Below are 17,344 nucleotides of genomic sequence, written 5' to 3'. Positions count from 1 at the left end.
CAATGATTAATAGACAGGAGCAGACACAAATTATGATAAGCGTGAAGACAGTGAATAAAATGAAATGTTCCCCCATCTTGCTGAGGCAACATATATACATTCAAATACAGTATTATAATAGTCTAGCATACTATGATGCAAACTTTAACCTAAGTGTCTAAGGTGTATATGTAGGATCTGCCAGGAAGTCCCCTTCAGATTTCATCGAACCCCTTTACCTGTTGAGTAAGAGTGTAGGACCCCGTCTTGGTCATGAACTGGACACCACTCACAGAGATGTCAGTGAGCTGCTGGGTAAAAGCTTCAGCATGCAGGGACCCCTCAAAGTCAGCAGAAGTGTCTCCTCTGATTATACTTAAGAAACAAAAGGTTATATATAGAAAAAGGCATCCTTGCCTTGGGCCATGATTGTGATCAGGCTGCTTTTGGTTGTATATCAAAGATAGCTGTGTCGCCATATGGACATAATAACAAACACATTTGTATAACGCACTTGAGGGCCTTGTGCACAATGGCAAGGCAGTGTGATAGTGTTATTGTGAAGTTCTCCATGTCAGCAAGGTCAGTGCTTTCAAGAAACTAACTCAAGTGTCACAAATGCAAATGTGTTTAAAAAGTCGATGTGACGAAGAGAAGGCAACTTTAGGAAATAACCGAGTGCTTGTAAAGATAGCACTTTTTCCTACCAGGCTGAACTTGAGCACATGACAAGGCCTTTATGAAATCACAACAGCGGGCAACCAGTTTACTTATCAACTCTTGCAATTTTGCAACAGTGGATTATGAGATTCGGAAACTGAAATAATTGGTAGAGGCTCTCTCTGAGAGACATACATATCTATTGTGTAAACTCACGAAGCCATACAAAGCCACTTTATGGTGTTTCTTTTAAGGCCACAAAACCTCAACATCATTAACTTAGGAGGTAGGGCTACCATACTGATGGTGCTGGATTCGAGCAGACAATAAGCTAGACATGTTTTTCAAATTATTGCTTGAGGATGAATTAATTTTGTTTCCAAGTGGGATAGTGATGCCAGAGGCGTTCAAATACGAAGGGGATATTTATCAGAGCTCTAAAAGTAGGATGAAATCTCCTGGTTAACCACACTTAACTGTAGAAGCAATTACTTCACTAAATCATAAGGGTCCACTTCCGTCCAAGTTCGGTTTAGGTTGTGTAGTCTGGATAGGCCGGCATACCTCATAAACTCTGCAAGACTGCAAGCTAATCCTGCTAATTTTCAAAATCCTTTTCAGTACTGGAAATTAGTCCTTAGCCTCAGTATTTTCTAAAGTCAAGAGCATTTGCAAAAAATTCAAAGGGCTTTTAAAAAAAATCAGTTTATAAATCCCTGTACCCATAGGTTCACTTCCCTATTTAGGTGTCGATTTATACATTTTCAGAATTCACACAAGTTTCAGAATTCACACAAGTTTCTCTAAAGTAGTGCTTGAAATATGTGACATTGGCAAGTTTCGAAGGGCGCTCCTCAAAGTTTTGTGAATTCCTAACTACATTCAGAATATGTTAGTTCTGCGTGCATAACTGTACATTGTGTACAACTGTGCCTGCAAAATTGCCTTTACATTAGAGCAACTGCACTTTTTTTCTGCAGAGGGAAACTATTTTTCACTTTGGGGAAACTCCTTCCCCTAAAGGATTTAGTCTCGAGCTTTCCCCATCTGTAGGAAGGTTTGCATGCATATTTACACATCGAACTGGGCAGTATTATGCAAGAGTAAATTATTTTATGAGCACAAGTTCTTAATTTAGAAGTTTAAAATTTCAAAAGTGAATTTGCATTGGTACATCCAGCCATTTGCACCTACATAGATGTATGTGACTTTGAAAACTCGGCCTACAGGGTCGCAAGATTAAGTGCTACAAATGGGCCCACTTACCTTTAGGGTCAACTTGAGTCAGATAGTAAAGGATGCATCCATTAGCTCCATTGGTCTGGATCAAGTAGCCGGTTTGCAGTGATACCGCCCGTACACAGTCCTTCCTGGGAGGGTACTTCTGCAAGTAAAAAGTGTTCCATTAATATGTCAGTTAATTTACTTGCATCTTATTCAATGGCTTTTCTTTCTCTTCTTGTGTTTCTTCCTTACCTAGTGCATAGCTTCTTTACCATCCTATGGATTGCTTGGCTTCTATCATTTCACTGCTCACTATCAAGGAACTATGCTTTTATTTTAGTACCTCATGGGAGTGCATTTATTGTCTTGCTCTCTGCCTTGCATGCTCTCTCTTTCTCCAGGTTGAATACTCCTTTCCATAGTTTGACTGCTGTTTCCCCACCCTTCTCAATCTGGCTTTTGTTTTGTTTTTTATTTTTTATTTTTCTCTGTGAACCAAACCTTTTCGTCTTGCGCAGGCCAACTGTTCCTCTGCTGTTACCCATTCCAGTCTTTTCATTTTTTAGAGGAAAATGCTTAATTTTTTATTTTTTGGAGGGTCAGGCAGTTGCCACTGGGCTGCTCTTTTCACCCTTGTGCACTTTCAGCATATATGTGGTTTTAATGTAGTGCTCCAAGAGTGGCACACCCATCTCGGAACAGTAAATTTAAACTTCACATCTTGAAACATGCACATGAACACAAAGAAGTAGCTAGCAAATGTAAATACCCCCCCCCACCTTCGATCCAGACCTCGAATGACATTGGGTGATCGAAGCAAGTAAGCCCCGCTCATTCTACATGAGGTCCCTTATTAACTCCTTCTATTCATCTTTAAGCCCTTCATGTATACAGCCATCTATCCATCTTTTCATCCTTTCATCCATCCTTTCAACATGACATCCATCCACTCTTTCATTATTAGTTTTCCATCAATCCCATCAGTCCATCCTTCTGCTCACACTTCAAGCCTTCATACATCCTTTTACCCATCCATCCATCCACCAATTAACCCTCCTTTTATCAATCCAGCAATGCATACCTCCACACCTCCATCCAGATGATCCTTCATCCATTCACTCATTCATCCCGACTTTAATCATTCCAGCCACTTTCTTTCTCTCACTCATGGAATATTGTTTTATACTTGTATCCATCAGTCCATTCGCCCTTGCATTCAGCCTTTCATTCTTTTTACCCTTCCTTCTCGTCACAGTCACTTCTTTATTTTCACATGCCCTTTATTTCTCTCTTCCTTCCTGCCCTCTTTCTCTCTTCATTTCTTACTTGCAATTAACCTTCCTTGCCTGGCCGCTGATATTGGTGTCCCATATTTTTGTATTTTAATATCTTTTGACTGCAGAGGTGCAGATAGGAAAGGCACATAATAACTGTGAGTGTCAACACCACCCCAGCTTAAGCTGCAAAAGCAGGGGTTTGGCGACGCCCCTGCATGAACACGCCACCGTGCAGTGGTGTCTTTTATCTTTTTTGCAGATGCTGTCCCACATCAGCACAAAAACCTTATTTTCTCTTTGCGCCAGAACAGAATATCATTGGCAAAGTAAAAACATCAGGCAACAACATTGAAGGTCGAGACCTCTTTGCAATGCTTGTTGGATATGTTTTTCACAGTTTTAGATATTGTATTCAAGACTCAAAATGAAAGCTAGACCGATTAGCTCGTTTTTTTACTGCGCTGCGTGGATAGGCTAAACATGAACAAACAAGTTATCTCCATTCATTTGCAAAGGTCAAATTCGCATAAAATGTTGCACACATTGTTTCCAGACCATTAAACTGTATCCATCTTACTCTGAGTGTTCTCTTGTGTGAAGTATGACTCATGGGGCAGAAATGTCCATCGTCCTTCACCTCTTCCTCAAGGAGAAAGATTGCATCCTTTTTTGTGGACTAGCATACTAATTTTTTCTGCTTCTCATTACTGATTCTGTTTTCTATTTTTACCCCTTCCTTACCATGCACGTCAACTCTGACTGCAGAACTCATAATAAGCAATATTTGACAGCAGATGAATATTACGTGACCTCCAACCTGTGTTCTTCCCTCTCCTTTTGCTTCTCTGTCTCTTTCCTCACCTGACACTGACAAGGATAATTAAGAAGCATGCCCTCTCAGGCTCTCAGAAGATGTACCCTTTGTCTCCTCGCCTTTGTCCACTTCCTGCTGTCCAGGACTTGCCTTTTGATGATGTGTCAGTATCAGTGGCTGCAGTGGCATGTCTCCAGGAGCGTGGGGGCTTAGCTCCGTTTCAATACCAGACAATTACTCGGCACACTTAGAGCTGCGTTCCTCCAGGCACTGAACTTGGTACCAAAACCTAATTACACTCTGGACATGGGATGTATGTCGTTACAACACATACTTTTACAACGCATACCTTTACAACACATTTTTTACACGGCAACATCCATTACAACCCATTCCATTACAACGCATGCCATTACAACAAATTCTTTGAAACTACCATTACAACGCATTCCACTACAACGCATACTACATTTACAACGCATACCATTACAACGCATCACATTACATTGCATGTATGGTAAGTATTGGATAGTGTAGGAGTAAACATTACTATTCTAACTCCAGGGGGTGCAACAGTAGGGTAAGTGTTGGATAGTGTAGGGGTAAAAATTACTATTCTAACTCCAGGGGGTGCAACAGTAGGGTAAGTATTGGATAGTGTAGGGGTAAAAATTACTATTCTAACTCTAGGGGGTGCAACAGTAGGGTAAGTGTTGGATAGTGTAGGGGTAAAAATTACTATTCTAACTCCAGGGGGTGCAACAGTAGGGTAAGTGTTGGATAGTGTAGGGGTAAAAATTACTATTCTAACTCCAGGGGGTGCAGCAGTAGGGTAAGTGTTGGATAGTTTAGGGGTAAAAATTACTATTCTAACTCCAGGGGGTGCAACAGTAGGGTAAGTGTTGGATAGTGTAGGTATACGTTGTAATGGTATGCGTTGTAATGACTTCATTGTAATGACATGCGTTGTAGTGGTATGCTTTGTAGTGACATGCGTTGTAATGGTTGCGTTGTAATGGTATGCATTGTAATGGATGTTGCGTTGTAAAAGTTTCGTTGTAAAGGTAGTGCGTTGTAAAAGTTGCGTTGTAAGTGTTGTTTCCCCTGGACATGGCATGGCCAGGCCAATGACACATGCGCAGTTAAAAGATTTTGGGTGGTCAGGTCTGTGAGAGGTATGTAAACAGACCCTTTGTCACATGTATCTAATAAAGTGCTGTGCACCTGCACTTCAAAGGTTAGCAAGGCAAATGACAGGGCCACAGATTCACACAAGCAGAGGACTCGGAGGTCAGCATCAGCAATATGATTATTTACTGCCCTGCTTGCTCTGTTGTCTACGATGGGCAGTTGCCGCTGTCAGATAAACTGTGTGAGCACCACGCTACAAACAGAACGCCATGTTTGGCTTTTGGTGACACCACAGACAAATGGTAGAGCCATAACGGAAGAGGCAGGTAACAAACTCTTCAAAGAAGTGTGCATGAGGTATAGGTGTGTGATGTTGTGCCTGCCACCACACAATCAGTGTAATCATGAATACAAGAACCTCAGTTAAGCCCAGGTCCTCTGAGTTGATTACCGAGACTGAGCCCTGGCAAACACCTGCTCAGATTAACCACTGAAGCTGCTCCATGGCTTAATGTTTCCCAACTCGTCTCAGTGGGGACCCATCCACAAAATGTCGGACAATGTCAGGCCTGACATTTTACTACCTCACTTATTGTAATTTGATACAGCATAAACCAGTTGTCATTTGTCAAGGAACAGTATCCTATTTTATTTGTTGCAAGGAAGAACCCCCTTCCTTTCTTTTGCCTTCCCAACAACTCTGTCTTTTTCCCTTTGGTCTGTGAACCCCACAGAACTTAAATCCTAATCAATCTACTGTCTGCATTTCAGGTGTCATCCATCTGATTTTTTCCAGCACATATCAGACATCAATAATCAGCAGCTTGTGCCTTTACTCCACGGTATTCCATTACCCAGTAGGCCACCATATAGCCGAGCTCTGCTCAACTGCACTGTTCTCTGGTAGTAGACTAGCTTTGACTTGTATATGTTTTTTATATAGCAATTCTTCCTATTGACAGTGCCCAAACAGCTACATGCATCATTGTAGGAATTTGCGATTCCTAAATTGCGAAAATTAAGGATCGCAATTTAGGAATCGCAATTTCCTATGCATCAAAAAATCGCATTTTTTTTGCGATTCGCTAATTTTCCTTATTTGCGATTCCTTAATTGCGAATCGCAAATAAGGAAAGGCTTTATATTGATTCCTATGGGCCTAGAGGCCCATAGGAATCAATGGGAAGGCATTCTCATTTTGCGAATTCGCAATTAAGGAATCGCAAAATAAGAATGCAATTTCAAGGGTGCAGGGGGGGTGCACCCTTGGAATGTCATGTAAGTACATTTTACTCACACACATGTCCCAAGGGCATGTGTGTGTGTAAAATGTAAGTTTCAAAAATGCATTTATTTGCATTTTTGAAACTTTTCGCAAATTACCATGAAGGTGTACTTCATGGTAATTTTTCCCTTTCAAATTGAGAATTCGCAAAATAGATAAATCATGCATAGCATTTAAAAAATTGCAAAATTTGTGATTTCTTAAATGTTATCGCAATTTGAGAAATCGCAAAAAATTGCGATTTCTTAAATTGCGAGAAATGGGAAAAGTGATTTTGGAATCGCAAACGGCCGAATTTTGCGATTCGAACCGTTTGCGATTCCAAAATCGCTTGATGCATGTGCCTGTTAGTTGTTTTACGACAACCTCCATTTAATCGGCTGGATTGCCATCTCCTGGGTGTTTTCCTGATCATGCTACTTTTCCACCAGATCCTCTACCTCCCCCTATTGTCCAATATGCAGTCTTGCTTTGTGTTTAGCAAGCTATTACATGTAAACATTTCTACATATCCAGGTTACAGCCTTCTACATAAGGTCGATGGTGGAAAGGCAGGGAGCAAGTCCACCCTGCTTTCTTTTTTATCACCTTAGCAGCTATGGAACGTCCAGCTCCAGTGCTGAACATTCCATTGCGCAGGTGCAGTTGGAACGTCCAACGGCCGACGGCAGCACTCCCGAGGTAGTGGTACCGTTGGCCGTTGGAATAGGCGCAGCACTTAAGGTGTTATTTTATTGTTTATTTTCTTTTTTACCACAGTAACACATATATAAGGTACATTACAATTTTCATAAATTCATAAGTACATATGGTCACAAAAAGCACCCCAAATACCTAAACCAATCTTACGTTTCTTAACCCCCTTTACAGAATATAAACTCAGTTCTAAATTGAATAAATTATACATTTTTGCCCACCAGCGTTCAAATAGAGGAGATTCAGATTGAAGCCACTCAGCAGCAGTACACAGCCGAGCAACCGTCATGGCAATAAAAATCAGATATCGGTGTTTATACAGAGGGGTACCCTTAGCAAGTTCAGGCCCAATCCCCAAAAGCATAATGGCAGGGATGATACACATCGGAGTCACAATGATCGTAGACAAAAAATTCTCAATTCCCATAATATATCTTGATAGTTTACTACAAAAATGTGTAGACTATCCGCGGTATCCACCCCCACACTGAAAACATTTGCCATCATACCCACCACCCCACTTGAGCATAAGTGCAGGCGTATAATACAAATTATAAACAGTTTTGAAAAATTGCACCTTCAAATTGGCCGAAATTAGAGCTTCTCTGGATCTTGTAATGGCATTCTCTATACATATATTGTCTACCCCAATATCATAGACCATTTGGAATTCTGTTTTTTTAAATCATCTCTTCTATAAGATAATAATATCTTATATAGCATCACAATCTTCTCCTGTCGCCTAACGGCCTCAACAACTAAATTTGGTGCCTCTAAAACTTTTTTCCGACTTATGAAATCCCGAATTTGAAGAAATTTAAAATATTGAGATTTAGACAAATTATACTGTCTCCCTAAATCTTTATAAGACATAAGGGGTCCACCAGTAACAAAAAAGTCCCCTAATTGAAGAATACCTTTACTCCTCCAACCAAGTGCTTCCCTATCCCAAGAAATAGGGGGAAGAATGTTCACAGCGTTCATGGAGGTATCTTGAGATAGTCTCTCTAACAAACGTAGTTTGCGTATTATCTTCCATACTTTAAAAGCGGATTCCAATAGTTTAAACCTATTCCGCTTGAAATAGCTGCCATCAATTTCTTTGAAAAAACATTGTCTTGCCTCGGACCACAACAGAATCTGAAAAATCGAAGGGGCCTCTGAGATATTAGCTACATCCTCCCCAGCCAATAAAACCCGCATCTTTAACAAAAAAACATACAGAAAAATACAAATCGAAATCAGGGATGGCTAGACCCCCACGTTCAATTGATAACGTCATAAATCTGGTAGCTCTTCTAGGTTTGCCAGGAGCCCAAAGAAACTTAGCGCACATGGATTGCAGATGTTGAAGATGGACCCCTGACACTTCCAAAGGTATTTAAAGGTTTTATAGAGCGCGAACAAGATCCTTGCGGATATCAGAGCGCTTTACAATGATCAAGGCTGATTATACATAATGAATAGCATGACACATTATAAATGCAGTGATATAGGGGAAAGAACAAGCATGGGATAAATATACAAATATTTTAGAAGAACAAATGGTAGTGAGCTAATTAATTTAAGCCAAAAAACCCAAGGAGACTGAGAAGCTAATAAGCTATTAGAAGTGACATGTACACCAAAAAGCAAAAAAACCCAATGATTATATTCAAAATTAGTGTGTAGTTTATTTAAATATTTTTCTTCAATTTATTTTGGTGTGAATCTTATTTATAAAAGATACATATAAGTATTTAAAACATCACTGACATACATGTTATGATTTCAAGAAATTATTGACATATATTCAAAAGCATATGAAAAAACAAGAAGAATTTGAACACACAAAAAAACCAAACACAGTACAAATGACTAAGATGGTAGAAAGGGCTAGTGGAGTAAGCAAAGCGGTGGGTGGAGACTCTATGCGCGTTTCGGCATTTGCCTTCTTCAGGAGTCCGTCATTTGCTTTAAGACAGAAACATAACACTGCAAGACAATTAAAATCATGTCACTTACATGTGCATAGTAAATTATGTATAGTTGTTCTACAATTCAGATAGAAAACTTGGGTCTAGGTCTAAAACATATTTATTGACATGCTATAGCATACATGTTTGAAACCATTTTTTATCAAATGACATTATATCTCTGAGCAGTTACATTTTCAAAACAGACAGATTGATATACATAAAGTAATTAATAGATTGATATACTAGTGCAACTGGTATATTTTCCATGAGACATTTGTTAAGCCCTATTATTCTAGACCACTTCATGCATATATGGATATATTGAACAGATCAGTCTAAGTAAACTTATAGAGATCCGTATATAATAGATGTGAAAGAGCTAGTCAGATTAGTTATGAAAACAAGAAAGAGGGAAATAGGAAAAGAAAGAAGGAAAGGGGTATAGTAGATTGCTAACTTTTATATTGTTTATCAGTACGTTGAAAATATGGATCATAGTTAAAATAACCTAATGAGATAGGAGTGGGATGCCAGTAGTTTGACCTAGTGATAGATAAGAGACAAACTTATTGAATTTACTTACAAAGACAGAAGGTATACTCTTATTTAAAGGAAATGCTCTTGCTTGTTCATCACAAAGGTAAGGTAGATATCTGTACCTGGCTAGATGTAAAAAATAAACAGTTATTATGTACCCAACTATTATGGAACATGTTAATGGTATTAATGGGCAGCTATCTGTTAATGACTCATTTTCGGAATGCCCATAATTGTACATAGATATAATGGGCTCAAACATATTTAATAGTCACAGGGATTAAATATAAGGAGATGAACCATGCAGACAGCCATATCAATATAATGTATAGCGTTTTTTCATTACCTTGCTACTCTTCTTAATATTTTAGAGCTGAAAGTTCCATTTGTAGAGGTATTAGAGGATTGACCGTAGATATATACCACTACGACACAAGAAGAGATAAAAAAATCGATATTTACTGATCGTACAAAAAAATATAAATATCAAAAAGAGATGGGACGCTTAACATATATCATAGTATACCTTATTAGTTATAAATGTTGCCTTCGTGAATGACTGAATTTAGAAGACGATGATATTCCAGGGGTGAAGTAGTTCTGATCACCGAGCTTGTATATTGGACGAGTATTGGGCGGTAGCTGACTGTAAATATTGAAGTAATGCATAGGGATGGAATAGAAAAGAACCCAGGGTCAAAAGATAATTAAAATACAGGTACAAAAGTGTTTAACTGTAGGGGGATATATGTACTGACATGGCGTACCTGATAAATGTTGACCACTTAAACAGTATAGTGGCTGTTTGATAATATATAGTTTCCTCTGATTGTCATTTTGTTTACCTAGAAAAGAGTAAAAAATCTCACTAGTATTGGTTATTACGAGAAGTGGATAGATGTATGCAGACAGTATACATACCCAAAAAGAAAACAGGCGTTTAGATACATCAGACTACTGAACACGCCTTGTGCCAAGGAAATATCTGGGAAAGGACATGGTAACGATTAAAGCCTCTGCTGATAGAAAAAACGAAAACAAAGCTAGCAGGGCTTTGTGGAAACTGACTAACCTGAAAAAGGCCGAGCGTATGGCTACATCGGGGGTTCTGGATGTCCTATGTCATCGCGTCAAGGAAAACAAATGATGACACGGGAGGTGCTTTATATAGCGCGCATTTGAAAGTTAAATGAGAACCGGTGTGTCCAATAATTAGTAGGCGTGGTGAGAAATAAACAAAGAATTAAGCCCTCGAGGTGATGTTAGAGTATGGTCACATGAACCAATGAGCCCACATTTGTAGTTCAGATTAGGGCATGATGTGAATGCTCCGCGCATAATGCGTCAGCGAGTGAGCCTCCATGTAAAAAAAGACTCACGCTTGCAGCTCGATGGATAACACTACTAGGAAATAACATATATATATGTTCCGCAATATCTATCTATCTCGGTGGTATGCAAATAAAGGAAAACCCGAAGAAGGCACAGGGAAGTATTTCTATTGGATGCGCGCCACTGGGAGAATGCATGTTTCAAAAAGAACCCGCCTAAGGGATGACGTCAAGCACGCAAGTATGCAAACACGCCTCACGTTAGGTGGTTGACTCTATGGAGATAGAATGCTTATGTGTGGTGACGGATGTCATGCAGGCTGTGAAACACTAAACGCATCATGGGTACTGAGCACACAGTGAATGCTTAGCCAACTGTTTGAAATAAGCGTTCATTAAGATGGAAACACTAAAAACCATCGCTATCCAATAGAGCTCGAGATAGAAACATTATACAATACATGTGTAATGTATAGTGCAATTCGGTGAGCATAGGATCATGGTTTAAAAGATAAAAGCTACGCAACGTAGTGGCTAGATTTTGGCAAAAACGAAACCATTATAAATAAGTTCATGTCTGTGTGCGCGTGTAAAGTGGAACAAAAACAGGGATATAGATACAGATTGGTAATGAGGTACCAGGCATATGCCAATTATATCCATTGTGGTGGCATCTATGTAGAATATTTAGAGACTATTTAGAGAAATACTTCAGGTATGTGTACAGTATGACTGTCAACGTAGGTACCATCTAGTGATTCTAAAAGATGAGTTGGAATGATCTGAGATGATGGAACTGTCTCAGGGAGAGATACATCATATGATCGCTTGCTCCCATGGAATTTCAGAGTTAAGCCCCATATTTGCTGTATTGATTTGCTGTTCAAATTCCAAAAAATGTGTGACCAATGGGGCATTGATTTTCTTCGTACGAATAGCAGATTTGTGTTCTGTTATTCTTTTATTTATGGCTCTGGAAAATTCACCCACATAGCCTTTCTGACATGGACATAGTATGCCCAGAACGTAGTATATTTAATACTATGTCCATGTCAGAAAGGCTATGTTGACCACAAACCTGAAGATCTAAGGTGGTTTATTCTCGAAAACATACTACCAAGACCTGGATTATGCCCTGAAAAGATTCGTAAAAAACGAGAGGTATATTGGATCTTCTCCCTCAATACAGCAAATATGGGGCTTAACTCTGAAATTCCATGGGAGCAAGCGATCATATGATGTATCTCTCCCTGAGACAGTTCCATCATCTCAGATCATTCCAACTCATCTTTTAGAATCACTAGATGGTACCTACGTTGACAGTCATACTGTCCACATACCTGAAGTATTTCTCTAAATAGTCTCTAAATATTCTACATAGATGCCACCACAATGGATATAATTGGCATATGACTGGTACCTCATTACCAATCTGTATCTATATCCCTGTTTTTGTTCCACTTTACACGCGCACACAGACATTAACTTATTTATAATGGTTTTGTTTTTGCCAAAATTTAGCCACTACGTTGCGTGGCTTTTATCTTTTAAACCATGATCCTATGCTCACCGAATTGCACTATACATTACACATATATTGTATAATGTTTCTATCTCGAGCTCTATTGGATAGCGATGGTTTTTAGTGTTTCCATCTTAATGAACGCTTATTTCAAACAGTTGGCTAAGCGTTCACTGTGTGCTCAGTACCCATGATGCGTTTAGTGTTTCACAGCCTGCATGACATCCGTCACCACACATAAGCATTCTATCTCCATAGAGTCAACCACCTAACGTGAGGCGTGTTTGCATACTTGCGTGCTTGACGTCATCCCCTAGGCGGGTTCTTTTTGAAACATGCATTCTCCTAGTGGCGCGCATCCAATAGAAATAATTCCCTGTGCCTTCTTCGGTTTTTCCTTTATTTGCATACCACCGAGATAGATAGATATTGCGGAACATATATATATGTTATTTCCTAGTAGTTTTATCCATCGAGCTGCAAGCGTGAGTCTTTTTTTACACGGAGGCTCACTCACTGACGCATTATGCGCGGAGCATTCACATCATGCCCTAATCTGAACTACAAATGTGGGCTCATTGGTTCATGTGACCATACTCTAACATCACCTCGAGGGCTTAATTCTTTGTTTGTTTCTCACCACGCCTACTAATTATTGGACACACCAGTTCTCATTTAACTTTCAAACGTGCGCTATATAAAGCACCTCCCGTGTGAACATTTGTTTTCCTTGACGCGATGACATAGGACATCCAGAACCCCCGATGTAGCCATACGCTCGGTCTTTTTCTGGGTAGTCAGTTTCCACGAAGCCCTGCTAGCTTTGTTTTCGTTTTTTCTATCAGCAGTAGGCTTTAATCGTTACCATGTCCTTTCCCAGATATTTCCTTGGCACGAGGCGTGTTCAGTAGTCTGATGCATCTAAACGCCCGTTTTCTTTTTGGGTATGTATACTGTCTGCATACATCTATCCACTTCTCGTAATAACCAATACTAGTGAGATTTTTTACTCTTTTCTAGGTAAACAAAATGACAATCAGAGGAAACTATATATTATCGAACAGCCACTATACTGTTTAAGTGGTCAACATTTATCAGGTACGCCATGTCAGTACATATATCCCCCTACAGTTAAACACTTTTGTACCTGTATTTTAATTATCTTTTGACCCTGGGTTCTTTTCTATTCCATCCCTATGCATTACTTCAATATTTACAGTCAGCTACCGCCCAATACTGGTCCAATATACAAGCTCGGTGATCAGAACTACTTCACCCCTGGAATATCATCGTCTTCTAAATTCAGTCATTCACGAAGGCAACATTTATAACTAATAAGGTATACTATGATATATGTTAAGCGTCCCATCTCTTTTTGATATTTATATTTTTTTGTACGATCAGTAAATATCGATTATTTCATCTCTTCTTGTGTCGTAGTGGTATATATCTACGGTCAATCCTCTAATACCTCTACAAATGGAACTTTCAGCTCTAAAATATTAAGAAGAGTAGCAAGGACATGAAAAAACGCTATACATTATATCGATATGGCTGTCTGCATGGTTCATCTCCTTATATTTAATCCCTGTGACTATTAAATATGTTTGAGCCCATTATATCTATGTACAATTATGGGCATTCCGAAAATGAGTCATTAACAGATAGCTGCCCATTAATACCATTAACATGTTCCATAATAGTTGGGTACATAATAACCGTTTATTTTTTACATCTAGCCAGGTACAGATATCTACCTTACCTTTGTGATGAACAAGCAAGAGCATTTCCTTTAAATAAGAGTATACCTTCTGTCTTTGGAAGTAAATTCAATAAGTTTGTCTCTTATCTATCACTAGGTCAAACTACTGGCATCCCACCCCTATCTCATTAGGTTATTTTAACTATGATCCATATTTTCAACGTACTGATAAACAATATAAAAGTTAGCAATCTACTATACCCCTTTCCTTCTTCCTTTTCCTATTTCCCTCTTTCTTGTTTTCATAACTAATCTGACTAGCTCTTTCACATCTATTATATACGGATCTCTATAAGTTTACTTAGACTGATCTGTTCAATATATCCATATATGCATGAAGTGGTCTAGAATAATAGGGCTTAACAAATGTCTCATGGAAAATATACCAGTTGCACTAGTATATCAATCTATTAATTACTTTATGTATATCAATCTGTCTGTTTTGAAAATGTAACTGCTCAGAGATATAATGTCATTTGATAAAAAATGGTTTCAAACATGTATGCTATATCATGTCAATAAATATGTTTTAGACCTAGACCCAAGTTTTCTATCAGAATTGTAGAACAACTATACATAATTTACTACGCACATGTAAGTGACATGATTTTAATTGTCTTGCAGTGTTATGTTTCTGTCTTAAAGCAAATGACGGACTCCTGAAGAAGGCAAATGCCGAAACGCGCGTAGAGTCTCCACCCACCGCTTTGCTTACTCCACTAGCCCTTTCTACCATCTTAGTCATTTGTACTGTGTTTGGTTTTTTTGTGTGTTCAAATTCTTATTGTTTTTTCATATGCTTTTGAATATATGTCAATAATTTCTTGAAATCATAACATGTATGTCAGTGATGTTTTAAATACTTATATGTATCTTTTATAAAAAAGATTCACACCAAACAAAATTGAAGAAAAAATATTTAAATAAACTACACACTAATTTTGAATATAATCATTGGGTTTTTTTGCTTTTTGGTGTACATGTCACTTCTAATAGCTTATTAGCTTCTCAGTCTCCTTGGGTTTTTTGGCTTAAATTAATTAGCTCACTACCATTTGTTCTTCTAAAATATTGGCTTTTTCTACTCCCTACCGGTAGTGAATGCATCAGCTAGTAGGGCCCCCCCTTTTTTTCCAAAATATAAATATACAAATATACACGAAAAAGTGGTAAAGTACAGAAGCATGGGCTCACAGGCCAAAAACACTTAAAGTCGTCAAAGAACATGACAGGCGCATCTCCATTGAAAAAGGTTCAGGGCAGGGTAGAGAGGTCAAGTAAATTTTGCCATGAGAATTGCTTTTACTTATTTCAGGGGGAAGAGTATTCCAAATCCTAGGCGCCATCCCAGAGAAGGAACATTTATATGTTTTTCTTTTTATTGAATCTTTGAGGTTTCAGTAGTAGGTTATCTGCCCCCCTAGAGGACCTTGAACCACCAGAGATTGACAATTTCTGTGTGAGGTAAATGGGTGCCTTGTGGTGTAAGGCCTAATGTGTTATGCAAGCTATTTTTAGAGGAATTCTTGCTTCAAACGGGAGCCAATTCAAGGATTTTAGGTCAGGTGAGATGTGTGAACTTCTTTTCCAGCCCGTGATGAGTCTTGCTGCAGCATTTATTGAGGCTCTAAGGGGGGCTGGAGTCGCTTTGGAAGGCCACATAAAAAGAGACACTACCATAATCCACACGAGGGATAACTAGCGCTTGTACAGCCTGTTGGAAGTCGTTGACTGGCAAGAATGGCTTCAGCTTCCTAAGAGTATTTATCTGGAAGTTTCCACCCTTTATAGCGTTGCTAATGTGTTTCTGCATAGTGAGACTGCTGTCCAGAGTTATTCCCAAGGATTTTGCTGAGTGTACAATAGTTGGTTGAACGTTGAGTGCAGTGAGATGTTGGATTAAGTCTTTCATCACGGGGAATTTAGCAGGGGGGCTATAAGGAGGAATTCGGTCTTTAGAGCGTTCAGTTTGAGGTGATTTTTGCCAACCATGTTTGGGTGTTCATGAGTGTGGAGTTAAGCTGTTTAATGTATTCTAAGGTAATAATCTTTAGATAAAGTTGTGTATCATCAGCGTACATATGATATTGCACGTTAGCCGCTTGTAAAAGTTCGGTGAGTGGCTCCATGAACAGGTTAAACGTGTCAGCGATAGTGCAGACCCTTGCGGGACGCCCAGCCTTACTGGTACTGGGTTGGAAAGAGTGTTGTTGATCTTGAATTGTTGTGTTCGGTTATATAGAAAGGAGGTAAACCAGTTTAGCACTGATCCTGATAGACCCATCCTAAGTCTGAGAAGATCAAGCAGACTCTCATGTTTGACTGTATCAAAAGCTGAAGACAGGTCCAGCAGGATGAGTAGGCATGATCCGTTCTGGTCCAGGATTTGAAGCGCATCATCAATAATGTTAGTCATGGCTGATTCCGTTCTGTTCCCTGCTCTGAAGCCTGATTGGTAGTTGTTAAGGAGGTCAAAGTGAACTATATGTTTAGTTAGTTGGTGGTGCACACATTTTTCTAGCAGTTTGGCCATGGTAGGGATATTGGATATAGGGCGGTAGTTGTTAAGATCTGTGGGGTCAGCTGTTGGGTTCTTTAGGATGGTTGAGACCTGTCCAACTTTGAGGGTTTTTAATATTATGGCTTCTACCTATTAGTGTAAGATGTAATCGTGCCCACCTATCTAGTGATTACTTAATGCTACATAACAGCGGGGTCCAGGTAGCATTACCCACTTCAAACATTGATGACCTTATTTTAATACCCAAGTATGTCACTTCTTTTAGAACTCTGACATCATACAATACAAGATTATCAGTGCATAACATTTGAGTTTTAGTTACATTCAATTTATAGCCTGATACCTGACTGAAAAGTGTTGCTAACCGCTCAATTTCTTGAAGTGAGGAATATGGATCGACCGAAGTCACCGCAATGTTATCAGCGATAGCAAACACGGAGTATAGAATATTTTGTACCACAAAGGGCTTGATGAAGGAGCTATTGCCTAACTGCTCAATAAACGGATTGCTATATAAGGCAAAAAGCAATGGTGAGCATGGGCACCCTTGCCTGGTACCCCTTGTAATAGTAAATGAGTCCAATAATAGGCCCATTGACGCAATCCTAGCGGCCGGTGAAGTGTACAATACCTGTAGGGCAGTCATG

At 39.1% G+C, this 17,344-nt stretch overlaps 1 protein-coding gene across 1 annotated transcript in view; it reads right to left on the bottom strand.

The window, feature by feature from the left end:
- Positions 1 to 17,344, bottom strand: part of LOC147702691 (START domain-containing protein 10-like) — a 322,928-nt gene that overhangs the window by 115,015 nt on the left and 190,569 nt on the right. Inside the window, exon 4 of the mRNA XM_086931354.1 lies at positions 1,906 to 2,023. Within this exon, the coding sequence (XP_086787480.1) occupies positions 1,906 to 2,023 (118 nt within the window). The remainder of the gene's footprint in view (positions 1 to 1,905; positions 2,024 to 17,344) is intronic.

The sequence above is a fragment of the Lissotriton vulgaris genome, chromosome 7, assembly GCF_964263255.1.
Source record: "Lissotriton vulgaris chromosome 7, aLisVul1.2, whole genome shotgun sequence".
Classification (NCBI taxonomy): domain Eukaryota; kingdom Metazoa; phylum Chordata; class Amphibia; order Caudata; family Salamandridae; genus Lissotriton; species Lissotriton vulgaris.
This window is presented reverse-complemented; position numbering and strand designations above follow the sequence as displayed.